The sequence below is a fragment of the Camelus dromedarius genome, chromosome X (genome assembly GCF_036321535.1).
Source record: "Camelus dromedarius isolate mCamDro1 chromosome X, mCamDro1.pat, whole genome shotgun sequence".
NCBI lineage: Eukaryota > Metazoa > Chordata > Mammalia > Artiodactyla > Camelidae > Camelus > Camelus dromedarius.
In genome coordinates this window covers 38,171,460-38,186,854 of record NC_087472.1, presented here as the reverse complement: position 1 = coordinate 38,186,854, position 15,395 = coordinate 38,171,460, and the positions used below count along the sequence as shown (strand labels likewise).

Below are 15,395 nucleotides of genomic sequence, written 5' to 3'. Positions count from 1 at the left end.
TCTTCAGTGAGCAGTGGGGCTGGGGTCATGTGAACCATCTGAAGAATTCCTAAAGAATTTATAACCAGGGATGTAGGACTTAGAAACTCTTAGATTTTTAAAATACTCTAGGTCCTCTTGACTTGTGTTTCAATTCGTGTGTAAACTTAGTTCGTAATCTTCAGTCTTTGGTGGAGACAGTTTTGTGTTTATTCAGTGAAGGATATTTTATGATGTTATTAAACCTTGAGTTTGTATAGAGGATAATTGAAATAATGATTTATGTAACAAGTCTTGAATAGGACACGTGGATTATACACTTCATCAATATGGAGCAAAATTTTAACTCATGGATCATTTCACCCTCACACTGTCTAGTGGCCTCCCTTTGCCAACATTAGCCGAAATAAACCAAGTTTGGAACCACTTCAAAAAGAGTGAAGTATATATTAAGCATTATCATCAAATCAATCAGTATTTTTTGAACACCACATGTGTACAATGCATTGTACTAGGTGTGATGGAGATGTACAAAACATATAAGATGTGGTTCCAACCCTCACAGGCTTAATAAACATCACATAATGGATTGTAAAATCAAATGTAAATTAATTTTGAATTATCTGCTGTTTAGCATTATGCAGTAGCCCAGCCAAACAACATCAACTTGTTGAAAGACAATGGTGGTAAAAACTATGTCTAAAACACCCCTCCTTCACAGGTTTTATAAACTTTGATACAGTTAGGGACATGAACAGGATCCTTTTACATTTTTCTTTTTGCTTGTTAGTCTTACTGTGCTCATAAATCCATGACAGAAAGCCCCCTCCCCTGAGACTTTCCACTTCCTTTTCTGGCTTTCACTGTTGCAGAGGCTGCTATATTCACGAAATGTGGCCTACAGAGTTCTCAGGACATAAGCAAACCAAATTGAAGTTCAAATCTGAAGCTCTTGCTCTCCCTTATGGCTTACGTTGCATCTACCAAACAGATGTCTGTGTGGCTCTTCAATTATTCCAGACTAGAATAGAATTTAAGTTTATGTGTAAGTCTAATAAGTCTTCCCCATACTGAACTTCCTAATACTACTCCTTCCCTCCCCTTTTCTGTCTTTTCACCCCACATGACCACCGTTAGACAGATAGGCAGAACAAGAAGGAAGTGAAATGTTCACTCAACAAACAGAGCATCTTTCTCAATGCATTTACCATAGACAAGACACACCATAATAGAATTAGTGCCATTATGGATTCTCTTTGAGGTGTAGAGGCTAAAAGAAACTATGTTTGATTGGAAAATAGAAAAGCAAACACTCTCAACCCATGCCAGCCCTAACAATTATTTTATAGATAACTTTGAGTACTACTGAGAAAACACCTCACCTGGAAGGGATAAGGGAACCTTTCAATAATTGAAATCTGCTCCATTTCACCAGACTCTTCACCCCTTCTCTGCAATGAAAGAAGAAATCATAGTTATTGGTTGATGCGATTCTCTTTTCTGGATTTCCCTGGGTGCTGGGAATCATTTGCAGTGGCTCCAGAAGGTTCTCCTGCACAGACAATGCTAATCTTTAGATATTGCTTCCTACATCCCAGTAGGGACACACATCCATAGCATCTTACACATACTTATTCAAAAAACCCCTCAGACATCGCAAATTACTGAGGAAAGGGAGGTTACTCAATAAATGGTGCTGAAATAAACATCTAACCACTAATATTGTCAAGGGTGGGAGTGGGTGGGTAGTTAGGGTAGCTATTTCACGTCACACACCCAAATAAATTCTGGACGGATTCAAGACCTTTATATTTTAAAGAAAAATGAAGCTATGAATAATAGAAAAAAACTGTAAGTGATTATATAATTTTGTGACAGACAAAGTCTTTCCAAGACCCTAGAACCATTAAGAAAACGATGAACTAATTTGACGACATACGCTTTAAAACCTAGTATGGTTAAAAAAAACACCATAAACAAAATTCAAAGATAAATGAAAAACTGTGAAAATATTTTAACATATATTATAAAGTAAATATATCTAGATCTCTTTAAAAGTTCTAGGAATAATGTAAAAATTTCAATAGAAAAATAGGCCAAAAAATTAACAATTAATTCACAAATGGAAAAATATAAATGAGCTGCAGATGTATAACTGTTCAACCTTATGAATAGCAAAAAATTTGCAAAATAAGTCGGCAATAAAATACATTTTTCTTCACTTTTAAATTAATAAGTATTTAAAATATCTGGTGTTGGAAAGAATGTAGAGAAATACTCTCATACACAGCTTGTAGGAGTGGATGATATTCAAATTCTACTACAAAATAAAACAGAATAAAAATAGAAAAATAACTAAGCACACAGATTTTATAAAGAAAACAACAAAAATTACTCCTAGGAAGTTATTATAAGGAAAAGAATAAAGATGTATGCAAAGATGTTCCTATCAACATAGTTTATGATATCAAATCACTGCAGACAGATGTGTTAATAGGAGATTGGTTAAACAAATTACAATATATCCATGATAGGGAATACTATACAGTCATCAAAATCATATTATTAAAGAGTATCTATTGTCATGGGGAAATTTTTTCATATATTGTTAAATTGAAAACATAGGTGGCAAAGCAAGATGTGGAGTATGATTCACTGTTTTAAATATGTAATATATATATTAGTGTGAGTGTATGTGTCGTTAATGGAGAAAAAAATCTGTTAAGTCCATACACTAACATATTAATAGTTGTTTTTGCTGGATAATGGGATTATGCATGATTTCATCTTCTTTTTTGGGTTTTTTTGTATTTTCCACAGTTTCTATAATAAATACGCATTACTCTTGTCATCAGGGAAAAATGACATTAAAAAAAATCAGCTATGAAGTCAGTAGATGTTATGCCCTGGAGAGGCTCTTGGAAATGAGAGAAGAAACAGTGAACTATTAAAGAATCTCATGACTCAGAACCCCAGGGTTCTAGATTTCAGACTAACTCAGGCCTGTAAATCTGATCCTGGTGACTGAGGGAGTTAAACCGATCAATTTAGATCTGATCAATCTAAAAACTTGATATGATATAATCTGAAAATTGGTGTTACAAGTTTTCCAGGTTAAGTGACTTGTTCTGCATTTGGACAAAAAATGCTGAGACTCAGTATTACCAATATGTGGCAGAATGAAGAATCTATAAGGGAGCTTTACTGTGTTCCGCACTGCACAGCATCACCGTTTATTTACAGAGAATTGAAGTGTTCCAAGTTTCTTAACTGCCCCCACCCAGCCCTGGCTCTGACAACAGCTATTCTTACCGGAATCTGTCTTTCAGGGGGAGGATTTTTTTCAGGAACCACAGTTTCCACGCAGGTGATCTTCTCAACATCTATTGAACCCTTCTTACTGCCTCTTCTCTGAGAAAGACAATGAGGAAGAAAATGGAGAAAGATTAAGAGCTATTAAGCAACCAGATGATTAGATTTCGTTATCTAACTTTGTGAGATGACACCCATGCTCTATAGCAGGACCTATCGTTTTGAAACAAACAAACAACAAAAACCCAAACAACTTCCAGATCTATCGATCTAACCATTTTTGACTACCAGATGGAGGGCAAATACTACAGAAGAGTGAATGATTGTGTGTTTTTTATCATAAAAAATAAGGAAGCAATTTCCAAGTCTTGGATTTCATGCTTAACCGTCATTTAATGAGTACTCACCAACTGCAATAATCCATAGTAAGATTTCCTCCATGGCTTCCTAGCACCTTTGAATTTTTGCTCCTGTATGACTAGCTAGTTCTAGACTAGGAAATATTTTGGTGAGTTTGAAGTGTACTTGGGTCCCTTCTACCTCCTTCTTCCAGCCAGAAAGGGTCTACCTCCTCCCCAAGGCAGATCTGAGGCCAGGTCTTTAAAACGCAGGTTTCACCACAAAGAAACTTACCCCACGTTCAAAGTCATACTCATAGTAGGAAAGTTTTTGCACGGTCAAGAGAAAGAGGCGCTTCTTGAAGTTTAAAGGTGAGGTTTTCTTTTTCTGCTGGGATCGCTTCAGAAAGATGCTCTCCAGTATCACTGCAGCCATAACTTCTTTCTGGAGCTCACTGTGTGCTGTTGATAATGAAAGTTCTCGAGGACCCAGCACTCCTGGGTTGATCCCCATCCCTCCTGGTTCCCCCTCAGCCTAGCCACCTAGTTTCAGATGGAATAGAAACGTTCAAAGCTAAAAAAAGAACCTTCTTCTTACCTTGATGCCCCCCTTCCACAGCCCCTATCTCTGCCAGTTTTCAGGTATAATAGATGCACATTGAATTGGGGGGTGGTTAGTTCTACATTGTGAGTTCACATAAATTGGATTCTTGTATAAGGCAATGGAATGCTATGGATATCAAGTAATACTGACTCTTGTGCTTGGTAATGTCTAGAGGCAGCTTTACACTAACCATCTTTTTATGATACAGGCAGAATCTGTGAACGGCAAAAGTCTCTGTGCTGCTGTTGACCCTGATATCCCCAGAAGGGATAATGCAGGTGCCAGAACTCCACTGAGGCAGATATTGGACTTTCAGTTCCCAGTGTCCTAGACAGTAAGTGTAATTTTTCATACATTGTCTCACTGGGGTCTATAACCAAGGGGTCTAATAAGGATACGGAGGCTGCACCTGCAGTTATGGACATCTACTAACTGCCACCCAACTGATTTTGCCCATCACCCTCTGGCTGAGCTACAAAGGATAGAAGCTTGTTCTAAAATTGAAACACAATTTTTTGAGAGGCAGCCATTTTTGTTTTATGGCTTTTCCTTTCCTTTTTGCTTAGATTAGTTTTTTTGGACAGCATCACGCAAAAGTGATGCAACTGTCTTACTCTTACAGATGCCATCTCTGATCATTTATGAAAAGTAACTTGTTTAGCCTCTCCAAACTTACAGTACTCCAGAAAGATTCAGTTTAGGTAACGGAAATACAGAAAGGCAAAGAAATTTACAAAAAGTCACCACTGTTTTTTTATTCATACAAAACACACCTCATATCAGTTATTCACTTAAATGCACAATCTTATATTACTAATCCCAAACCTTCATTAGAAAGATAAAGTGAAAATATAAATACTGCCCACAAAAATGGAAAACTAAAAGAATACTAAAAAAAAAAAAAAATCACCAGTCCCTTCCCCCTCAAGTTTTGCTAGAGGCGGGTTTTTTTTTCCTGAAGTGGAGTAGGGTTTTTATTATTATTATTAACTAAACTCCTTATGTTTTTGGTGGCACCATCAAAGCAGAATAAATAGCTCTGCAGTTTTTTCTACTTGTCAAGCATAGGTTATTGCTCACACCAGGAAAGCAAGGGAATGGTTTTTATTGAAGCCTGAGGTTATTTTGCTCTTTCCTGTGGTGTAGAAGATTCTATTATCATACTGGGGAGACAAAAATAGGTTAAAGGAACACCAGGGATGTTCAGAATGATTGCTTTGCTACATATCCACCATGTGGATGCTACTGTTTTCTGGTGGTGGATTAGTTTAATGTTTTGTAAATGATCTTTTGAGAAAAATTGGGCAAAGGAGCAAACCTTTCACCACACTCTGCCACACGGCTCTCTTCCCTGACTCCCCTGTTTAAATGGTCTCTCACAGGAGTGACAAATTGGTAAGAGTCTACAACCAACTAGAGTCCTATCTAACATTCAGATTCAGCTCAAACCCCAAAGAGATTTCTTTTAACATGAAGATTTTTCATTTACTCAGAAGTAGCGGTAACCAAGTAATAATAGTCTATTCTCAGGAACTGCCAACTCATCAAGATCCCTGTACTAATATCCCATTTGTTCCTAAGGTGAGTTCCAATTAAGCACCTTCACAATCAAAGACTCAACTTACAGAAGACAAAATAAAACCCTAAAGAAGTTGAGTAGCATGACCAGTAAATTGGATCAGAAGCATCCCAACAATCCATGTCCAGTTGTGCTTTTTTAGATAAGTAAAGCGCAGCCATCATTTTACCTTTACTTTTGTTGCAAACTCTTGGCGGATACACTCCCCACTCAGATCCAGCATCTGCTTCAGGCTTGGCTTCTGCTCTTATTTCCTATGAGACAGGTCCTTCTGGAAGCTGCCTCTGTTCTTTTTCTTTTTTAGAACAAATCCAGTTTGTCAAGAGGAAGCCTTCCTCTCTTTCAAGTGTCTGTGGGGGGTAAGGTTTAGTGCTGGTCTAATTATGAGGAAGTAAGTAAGCCTCTCACTAGCCATCGCCCCTCTGAGCAAGGGGTGAAATATCCTCTACCTCTAGATCTTGGAGCTGGAGGACTACTGGGAGTTCCATGGTCTGGTTGCTCCCTCTTTGATTGCTTTGCCTCTATTCCTTGTGATCCATTCCAGACACACAGCCTGAAAATGTGGTAGTTCTTCTTGGTCACCACTGGTCCATCCACCACTAATGTGAAAGGAGAGACATCTGTCTGTATGTCTTCCTGAAAGTTGGGTAGAGGGTAGTTGCAGTTTCTTTGGGTACTTGTTGTGGAAGGTCCTAATTTTTTTTCTAACAATTTCAGCAGCCCAGAGAGTCAATTCAACCACAAAAGATGCATGGGGAGGGCTGACCCTGCACCTCACTCAAGTGGTGGGGGTGGGGGTGGAAACGGAAGTGACATGAATGTTAAACACACACACACACTTCATATAAGGAAAGAGGAGGAGAAAAAAAAGAGTAGAAACACTCACAAAGCTCTTCATTTACAATATAGAGTTCCAGTGTTATAATGTTCTCTAATTTTAAACTACAAATGCAAAGATTTTCACACGGCCACCTCTGCAGCCTCCCAGCTCCCTGTGGTGCAGTAGAATTCCAAAAGAGAATGTTTATTAGTATGAGTTCAGTCATTTTACAAACTGCACTATGCCAAAGAACTAATATAAATAGCACTTGCAAAATCAGTGAACTAAACCACCTTTGGTTCCTATCTTTGCTCATGCTAAGATGGAACACTATTAGGGATGACAACAGAGCAAAAATCAGAAAATGACACAGCCTATCTATAACTGGGAAGGGTCCAGGAGATGCTAGTTAGAAATACTCAGTCATAGTTCAAATAACTACTTAGCTTAAATATCCAATAAGCAGGGATCTCTGTTCATTTCTCCTCTAAAGCATTATTTAATTGCCCAGGAAGATTCTGGCTGTTCCCTTTTCTCCCCAGGGGAATGGGAGGGCATTCTTGTTTATCTCAGTGCACTCCATCCATCAGGCATTTTACATGCATTATTTCATTTATTCCCCCCAAAAAGCAGATGAGGAAAGTGAGATTCATGGAGGTTATGTGACTTGCCCAACCTCATCCATCTGTGACTCCACAGCCCTCGCTGTTTCTGTTGTACCTCATTGCCTCCCAGAGGGATTTATTATTTTTTTGCCTTTAGTGAAGTGTGATGCCATCCACCTCAGCACGCCGTCATTCCCCATGGCTATCATCAAAGAGCAGTTGGGACAGACCCCTCTCCATCTACTAAGAACATTCGGCAAAGGAGGAAACAGTGGTAAGTACAGGATAAGTAAGAGAGAATTCATGTTCCAGGGGCAGTTTTCTCTGCAATATTCCTCTAGGCTGGAAAGGATGATCTGTCCTTGTCAACTGACAATTTTACTTTTTCCCACAGGAGGACTCTTCTCAGTCCCACCAGGTTTTCTTACATTTTCCTTCAAATCCTCTACAAGGAGATCTTGTTTAGCTGGTGGATGCCTAGAGTCACTGGCTATTTTTCTTCTCAGGATTTTTCATTATTAATGGATAAAAGCATAGGTTTTAGGTGAAACACCCACTCTCTATTCTAGTGTTGTTATTGCTTACTGTGTATATAAAACTTTGGTTGAATGTACTTTCTTTTACATTATGAAATACTGCAAATAGGCAGAAAGTGCAGAGAATAACATTACTCTCATGTACTCACCATTTAGCTCCATAGAATCCTAATATTGTGCCATATTGTTTCTGCTAGTTTTTTTTTTTTTTAAATAAATACAGTCAAAACTCCCTTGTGTACTCCTCTACAATTTTATCCCCTCCATCCATAGAGGTTACCAATATCTGGAATTTGGCATTTATCATTCCTAGGCATGTTTTTACATTACTACATATGTAAGTACAAAAATATATTTAGTATTGGTTTGCATGTCTCACTTTTTAATATAAGTGGTACATACTCTTCAGCAACTTGATTTTTTTCTCAATGTAATGTTTTATGATTTATTTATCTTGGTAGCTCTAGTTCATACATTTCATTCATTTTTATATGCATCAAGTATTCTATATGATGAATGCATCACAATTTTTTATCCATTCTCCTGCTGATGGATATTTAGGTTGTTTGTTTTCAATTATAAATAAGACAACCATGAACATTTGTATCATGTGATCATAGTTTTCCACTCTCAGAATGAATTCTCAGCTACTTAGACAAAGTGGCAAACCCAGGTCCAGCTTTTGTGTTGGATGATGCACTTCATGTTACCCCTTGTTCCCTTTTTAGCCTTATCTTCCTGAGGCTTTACTATGAAATCTGGCAGCATTATCAATGGTCTCTAATTAGACTAGAGTATAACTGATAGGATAAATTCTCTTCCCAGTCCCAAGAATCATCTCTCAGATTTTGACTGAGACTCTGATTGAAAATTCTCCAGTCTTGGAACCAGAAGAGAAGTCTTCTTTAAAATATAATAACCATAGCAACAAAGAGCTATAATTACTCTTGTTAAGTTCCCAAGAAGCTCTGTTGAGGCCCTTATGAAACCTAATTATTTGATGATAAGCTTCATGGTCAGTGCTATAGGTGATCACATTTGTGAAGATTTCCAGCCAAAATCAGTTGTCTGGTTGCTAGCTAACCAGAGAAATTCTCATCTGCTCTAGTCATTTCTAAGGAGTCTCAGCACTCTGGTTCATCTTCATCATTTTATATTGTTAACATTTTACAGTTTTCTTCTGTGGTTTTAGAAACTTCTGAACCTGTGATTCGTTATCTCTTCTGCCCTGCACTAGAGACAACAGATTCTCATCAAGTAATGGTGGAAGGAGAGCCAAATAGCCAATCTGCAAGTTTACACTCAGCATCAGACTGGTGGTGATACTTTCAGCATTGTCCCTCTGGCCCTGAGGGTGACTGCTGGGGTGTCTTTCACTCTGGACTTGTGTGCCCCTTTGGCCTTTTTCAGTTTAGTTTTTGTTTTCCCTGGTTTAAACATTTTATTTACTTTTCCTTCAATATCACCATAACACATGTTCATTATAGAAAATATTTTAGGCACAGGGGTGTTAAAAAGAAAACATCAATTATAAGCTCATTATCCAGAGGCATTAATATTTAGGCATATTTCCTTCCATTATTTTTCTCTGCATTTTTTCTTATCATATTTGAGATCATATTGCACATACTATTTGTAGTTTATTTTTCTTAACATTATCAATCTAAGTATCCATTTATCCATCCACCCAGCATACATTTCCCCCCAAATATCTAAAGTTCTTGTTTATTCCTGATTATTTTCCCATGATATTAGGATCTCTATATAAACACTTTGCCAACTCAAAAAGTATGTACATTTTGCATTTTGAAAAATAGTGACAAAATAGTTTCCAGAAACACTGTAACCAGTTTTCACTCCAAATGGCAGTTTTTGAGAGCCTGCTTTCCCCACACCTTTGTCTCTTTTCTGCTCCATTTCTAATCAGCTTTTTTTACTCTGTTTTAATTGCAGGAGAATCTGTAGGGGTGAGCTAATAGACTCTAGTTCATTTTGATTTCCGGGAGCCAAGACAGTGAGATGAGCTTCTCCTTGTAGTTCAGCTGAGGTTAACCCGAAGGGCATATGGCGATGGCTCTCCGAGAGTGAGGAGGAAAGCCTGAGATTAAGGCTTTTGTGTTTCAAATATTCTCCCAACACCCTCAGGCCCAGCACCTGAGCCTCCATAGAAACTGAAAGTCACACGTGGCCCATTTGTTTCAGGGTCCTCAGAGGAGTTCTCTCTCCCCCTCCCCTGATGGCTCTATTTGCATAACCAAGCAGCTTTGGAGTGAATTAGGTCAAGGTCTGTCTCTAGCTTGTTGAGCACCGCCTCACTGAAAATTGTGGCTCTCCCTTATTCCCAGGAGCTAGCCATCAGATATCTGCATGCTATCATTGGGCAAAAAGCAGCAGATAGCTGATGACTCTTTGGAGAACACCCAAACTGGTTTTCAAAAGCCATATCTTCCCTTTATACCTAAATCACTTCCTGGTATAGGTCTAGTCCCCCGAAAGGAAACTCTCTATAGGAAATTTGCTCGAATGGAAATAGTAAATCATAGTGATGATAATTTAAAATTGCACCAAGACCCTAGAAGCAGATGGAAAGTTGCACCAGTTCTCACTATAAGGAGTTTACAAAGGATTCTAAACAAACACATCACTAGCCAGAAGCAACAGAAATTTGGACTTTAACACAAGCAGATAGTTTAAATAGTCTGAATATAAAAGGGGTCAGAATAGGTAGGGCTAACCCTAAGGGATCATGTTTCAGTAGAACGCTTTAGATTATTTAGGGTATATGCATCTTGTGGCTTATTTGGAAGGTGACACTTTATCAAATAACTGAGGTTCCAAGAGGCTGTAGCACCCTAGGTTTAGGGGGCTTGGCAGGCAAAATGAGGGAAGGAGCAGAACTAGCACATGGCTAACAGCACAGAGGACAGCCCCTGACCTGTACACACCCCTGCCTCTGGGCTTTGCTGCTTCCCTGCCTCTGGAAATGAAACAGCACAGGATAGAGACTTTGAGCTTGGAGAGCTGGGTGGTCGGGAAACTGGAGTGGAATTACATTTGGAGGTTCAGCAGCTCATCCAAGGAAGTCTTGGTCAGGGCCAGCAATCCCTTTTATTCTAAATGCTACACTGTTTGTTCTAGGCAGGCCATCTGGGGACACTGGCAGGTCTCAGGCCGAAGAAAAAGAAGAGCAAACACTGAGATAGGAGCACGTACTATTGCTGGGCCCTATTTTACCTACTTTACATAGCTTAACACGCTTAAAGCTCACAATTCTATGGGGAAGGCATCAGGCAAGTAGGGGAAAGGGAAAAGGGAAAACAGCAGGGTAAGAGAGGGGCAAGAATTCAGTGCAGTTCCACAAATATTTATTAAGTGCTGACTCTTTTCCAGGAGTGGTAATGAACAAAATAAAGGAAGGGATAAAGAAGAGGGGATACAGGTAGAGAAAGGAGGAGGACGGGAAGGAGAAGGGGAGGAGGATGGAGAAGAGGAGAGGAAAGGAGAGCAGAAAATGATGAAGAGCAGAGAAAAGAGAGCTGTGCACATGGCAGGCATTGGTGATAGGAAAAAGCTTCCCCGCGACCTCAGGGGTTGGCCACACCATCTGGGCTGAGGCTGAGGCTGCTCTCCTCTGGCCCAGTCTCTTACCCACTGTTACCACGAGGTTGGTGCACACAGTCCTTCCAACAAGCCAGCTCTGATCCCGGCACCAGTGGCCCAATGCGGCCGGAGGCAGGTGGCTTTACACCCTAGTTTAGCCAGTGCCTTTCCTCAGCTTACATAGGTCAAAGGCCTATTGTGGCATGTGACCTTTCACCACTTTTTCAGACAATCTACCTCTTAAAATTTCTTCTTCTAAGGGTCTCATTGACACAAGCACCCATTTGGGGGCTTCCAGCAATATTTGATCAAACAGCTTATTTTTATCCTGGCTTTTTTTGCTGCTGGTAATGTTACCTTTCTGCCAAGTTTTTCCAAGGTGCCTCTTTTCAACATTTGCTACTTGTTTAGATGGTCACCTCATGTCACTTTTTTTCTTTTCTTATTGCCCCCCACAACACTCCTGAGAAAGGACCCTTACAGCCCCCTCTGATCATCGGAAGGGACTGCCAGGGCCTTGCGCTGATGACACTCCCACCCTCCGCCAGCCTCCTACGCCAGCAAGACTATATGGCACCAGCCATGCTGTCTCTCTGGCCTTCAAGGGTACCACTGAAGGTACTAGCAGCTGCTGCCCAGCCCTTGCCGTGCCCCAGACCCACCTCAGTCCTGACTTTAATGCAGGTAGCTTCCCAGATGCATTGAGATGCCAGGACTTTGAAGGTGGGACTCGATCTCAGAAGACACTGGCCCTGGAGACATATTCTTACAGTCCAGAGAGGAAGGACAGTCTGAGCAAACCCCACCCTTTCACAGCCACTCAGTTCCCTTTTTTTGTTTCCTGACTTAAACCAATGTCTTTTTTTTTTCTTCTTCTCTGCAGCATGGTATCTGGTTCCCTGCTGCTGTCCCTATTCTGCCCCCCGCCCCCCAGCTGTCCCCGCCCTTCATTTGCTTGGGACCTCTGACACTGCTATCTTGAGTCTGCTCTGAAAGAACCCTTCTCAACATTACTGGGGCCACTGAGACTCTAGGCAGGGCTGGATTGAGCCGACAGGTCCTCAGGCCGACCTCCCTGAGGTGAAGGGATGACTTCGCTAAAGGACTGTGGGGGTGGTCAGCATAGGGAGTGGAGACAGACAGAAAAGAGGAGAAATGCAGACCTGTGGAGACAAAACAAAGGGACTGAGGAGGAAGGGCGTCTTTAGCTTCTCATGTCCTTTAAGGCAGAGACTCAAGGCCACACAGTTAAACTTGATGGTGAAGGATGGCTCATGCTCGCAAAGGGACCCCAAAGTACAGATCCTGATAGAGGTAGAGACAAGACTTCCCCCTGCTGAGTCATTTTCTAAGAAAGCACTTTTTTGCTGCAGATAAAAATGTCCGAATGTAAGCCCACACACCGCCTTGTGCCCTTCCTATTTTCTGTGGATGTTGATTTTCTCCATTTTAGATTCAGCCTCAGGGATTAACTCTTAGTTTACACTTTTCTCTTTAATCCTGTAAAGCAATAAATCAGGCTAGATGTCTTACTTGAAGGCTGAATGTTTCCTCAGCCACCTCCTAGCCTATGTTCTAGCAACAAACTTCTGGAGGATTCTCCTAGGAAATGCAGGCAATACTGGAGTAGACTGGGATGGTGGCAAAGCCTCTGGTGACTGAGCTGCATGTTGATCTTGACACCTCAAGCACTGCCTTATTGACTTGCCCCAGGCACTGTGCCCTAATGTAGAAACATCATAAATCCCACTAGCAGGAGTCCTTCAGAATTTTTAAGGGAACAGGACTTAAAAAAAAAAGTATTTGTAGGATAGTAGAATAGTTAACCAGCACATCTGCACAAGATAAAGGAGAAGCAAGTGTTACATGATTTCCCTATTTTATTGACAATTTATATCTTTTCACTAGTCACCCCTGAAGAGCCACTCCAGTTGCCTGCCTGAAAGTTGGTCACAGACATTGGCCTTCCCTCCCCTTTTCTTCAGTCAGATGCTATGTGTTGTCACATGCCCTGTCCCTTCTCAAAGTCCTTCTTGTGGTGGAGACTGGGCATTGATATGGGGATCTCGACAAGGGAGAGCAGGATGAGGGGGATAAAACTAGGCACTTCTTCACCCTCTGCCCATGCGCACACCTCTAACATGCTTGTCTGGATGACAGAAGGACTGTACCCAAATAGTGCCAATATCTCGACAGAGGAAAGTGAACAGATCACGCACTCTGCAAGATCAGGCTGCAATGGAGTCCTGTGTTCAGTTATGAGTGCCTCATCTTAGGGGAGATCAATGAGCAGGAGTGTGTCCAAAACAGAGACGAGGATAGGTGAAAGGAAACTAAACCAAAGCCAGGCCACCCGAGGTGTGACAGAAAGAAATACGGTTGATTAGACGTAGAAGTACCATCTTCATTGTCTTCATATTTCCATGTTACTAACATCAAAAACCTCTAGAAACTCCTCAAAGGCCAGTGAGACTGCATAAGAGCCTAGAAAGAAGAAGGAAATGCTGTGAGTCTACAGGCAGGCTGTTTGGCAAAGAAACTTTTAGGAAATGTAGCAGGCGGTGGTCATGTTTTTATTATCTCATTCCAGGAGACTATCAGACAAAATGAGGATGATGAGAGAGTCAGCTCTGAACCCATGGGTGTTCCTGGAGAGTTATGCAAGCAGGAGACCCCAGGCTCTCAGAGTTCCTTAGCCCCTAATCCACTGACATTTCTTCCTGCGTCCTTGCTCAACTCTCTCTCCTCATTATTTTCTGCCCTGCAGACACTCCTGCTTCCACTGTGTGATGTTGTGGTTAAGTGCAGGGCTGTGGTGTTAGACTACCTGGGATCAAATTACAGCTCCACAAAATAGCCACTGGTGTGACTTTGGGTAAGTGAATTTCATGTCTCTCGTGTCTCAGTTTTCTTATCTGTTAAACATCACTAATAGTACATACCACCTGGGTTGTTAGAATTGAAAGAGATAGTATGTAAGGTAGTTCAGAAAATACCTGGCACATAATAAGTGTTCAATAATTGTTAGCTGTAATAATTACCAGGCCACAACAGCCATATTGAATAATGGTAAAGGAATCCAAGCTCTGGTGGCAGATCACCTGTGTTTGTATCTTGGTTCCTCCAAATACTATCAACATTGGGCAAATCATCTAATATCTTACAGTCTCAATTTACCTCATCTGTAAAGTGGGAATAATAGTATCACCTACCTCCTAGAATTACTGTGAGAATTTTATGAGACAATCCATTTAAAATGCTCAGTATCCTGCAGTCTTTCTTTCTCTGCTGGACACTCTTGAAACCTATCATGTGCCTTCTGCCAGGTATGCAGTGAAGGGAAGAGCTGCTGGATACTTTCTGGCTCTTGGCTTGATTATTGCTATTTCTGGAGCTGAACAATTTCATCCTCACTTTTCAGAACCTAGGGCAGTCAACTTGCTCCCTCAACTTAAGGAGGCTGTTTAATGCTGATCATTGTTCATTTTTACAAAGTATTTTGTAATTATGTATTTATGACCGTGATTATTTGATTACTGTGCCCTTCCCCTAGAACTGTGCCGAACACAAGATAGGCATTCAATGAACATTTATTGAATTTACCATGACCAACTGGCCACGTGGTAGATGAACTAGAGCACTGGTCCCCTCCAAGCCTTCGGTGAACCAGCAGTTCACTGTGAAAGATGTTGTTCCCAGTGTCCTTGAGGTGGAACAGGAATGGGACATGGAGGTGGAGGGCTCCTTCACTTGACCCTAGTCCCGGCTTCCCTTAAGGATATGGACAGGGAAGCCAGAGGGTCTGGAAGGAGCACTGCTTCCTGCACTTAACGCTGCTACGTAGCAGTGTCTGCCAAAAGTGATGAGGTGTGAAAAATTTGCAGAGCTAGGGGGTTGGGGCGGGAGGGAGTTGACGAGAGTGGATCAGCCTCAGGCAGCTCCCTTCCTTAAGCTCGCGCTCGCGGCTCCGAATCGAGTCCTCTTGGCCGCCAGAGGGCGCTGCGCACAGAGCCTTAGACTCT

At 41.0% G+C, this 15,395-nt stretch overlaps 1 protein-coding gene across 2 annotated transcripts in view; it reads right to left on the bottom strand.

Moving 5' to 3' along the window:
- Positions 1-12,194, bottom strand: part of BTK (Bruton tyrosine kinase) — a 28,004-nt gene extending 15,810 nt beyond the window's left edge. The window contains exons 1-5 of one of the 2 annotated variants that reach the window (XM_031446124.2): positions 12,036-12,167; positions 5,982-6,162; positions 3,925-4,091; positions 3,292-3,390; positions 1,362-1,430 (exon numbers count right to left, since the gene is read on the bottom strand). In XM_031446124.2, coding sequence (XP_031301984.1) covers positions 1,362-1,430; positions 3,292-3,390; positions 3,925-4,065 — 309 coding nt within the window. In that variant the 5' untranslated portion in view covers positions 4,066-4,091; positions 5,982-6,162; positions 12,036-12,167. Of the gene's footprint in view, positions 1-1,361; positions 1,431-3,291; positions 3,391-3,924; positions 4,092-5,981; positions 6,163-12,035 lie in introns of both variants that reach the window. The other variant, XM_010975756.3, reaches the window with a different exon arrangement.
- Positions 12,195-15,395: the final 3,201 nt, after the last annotated feature.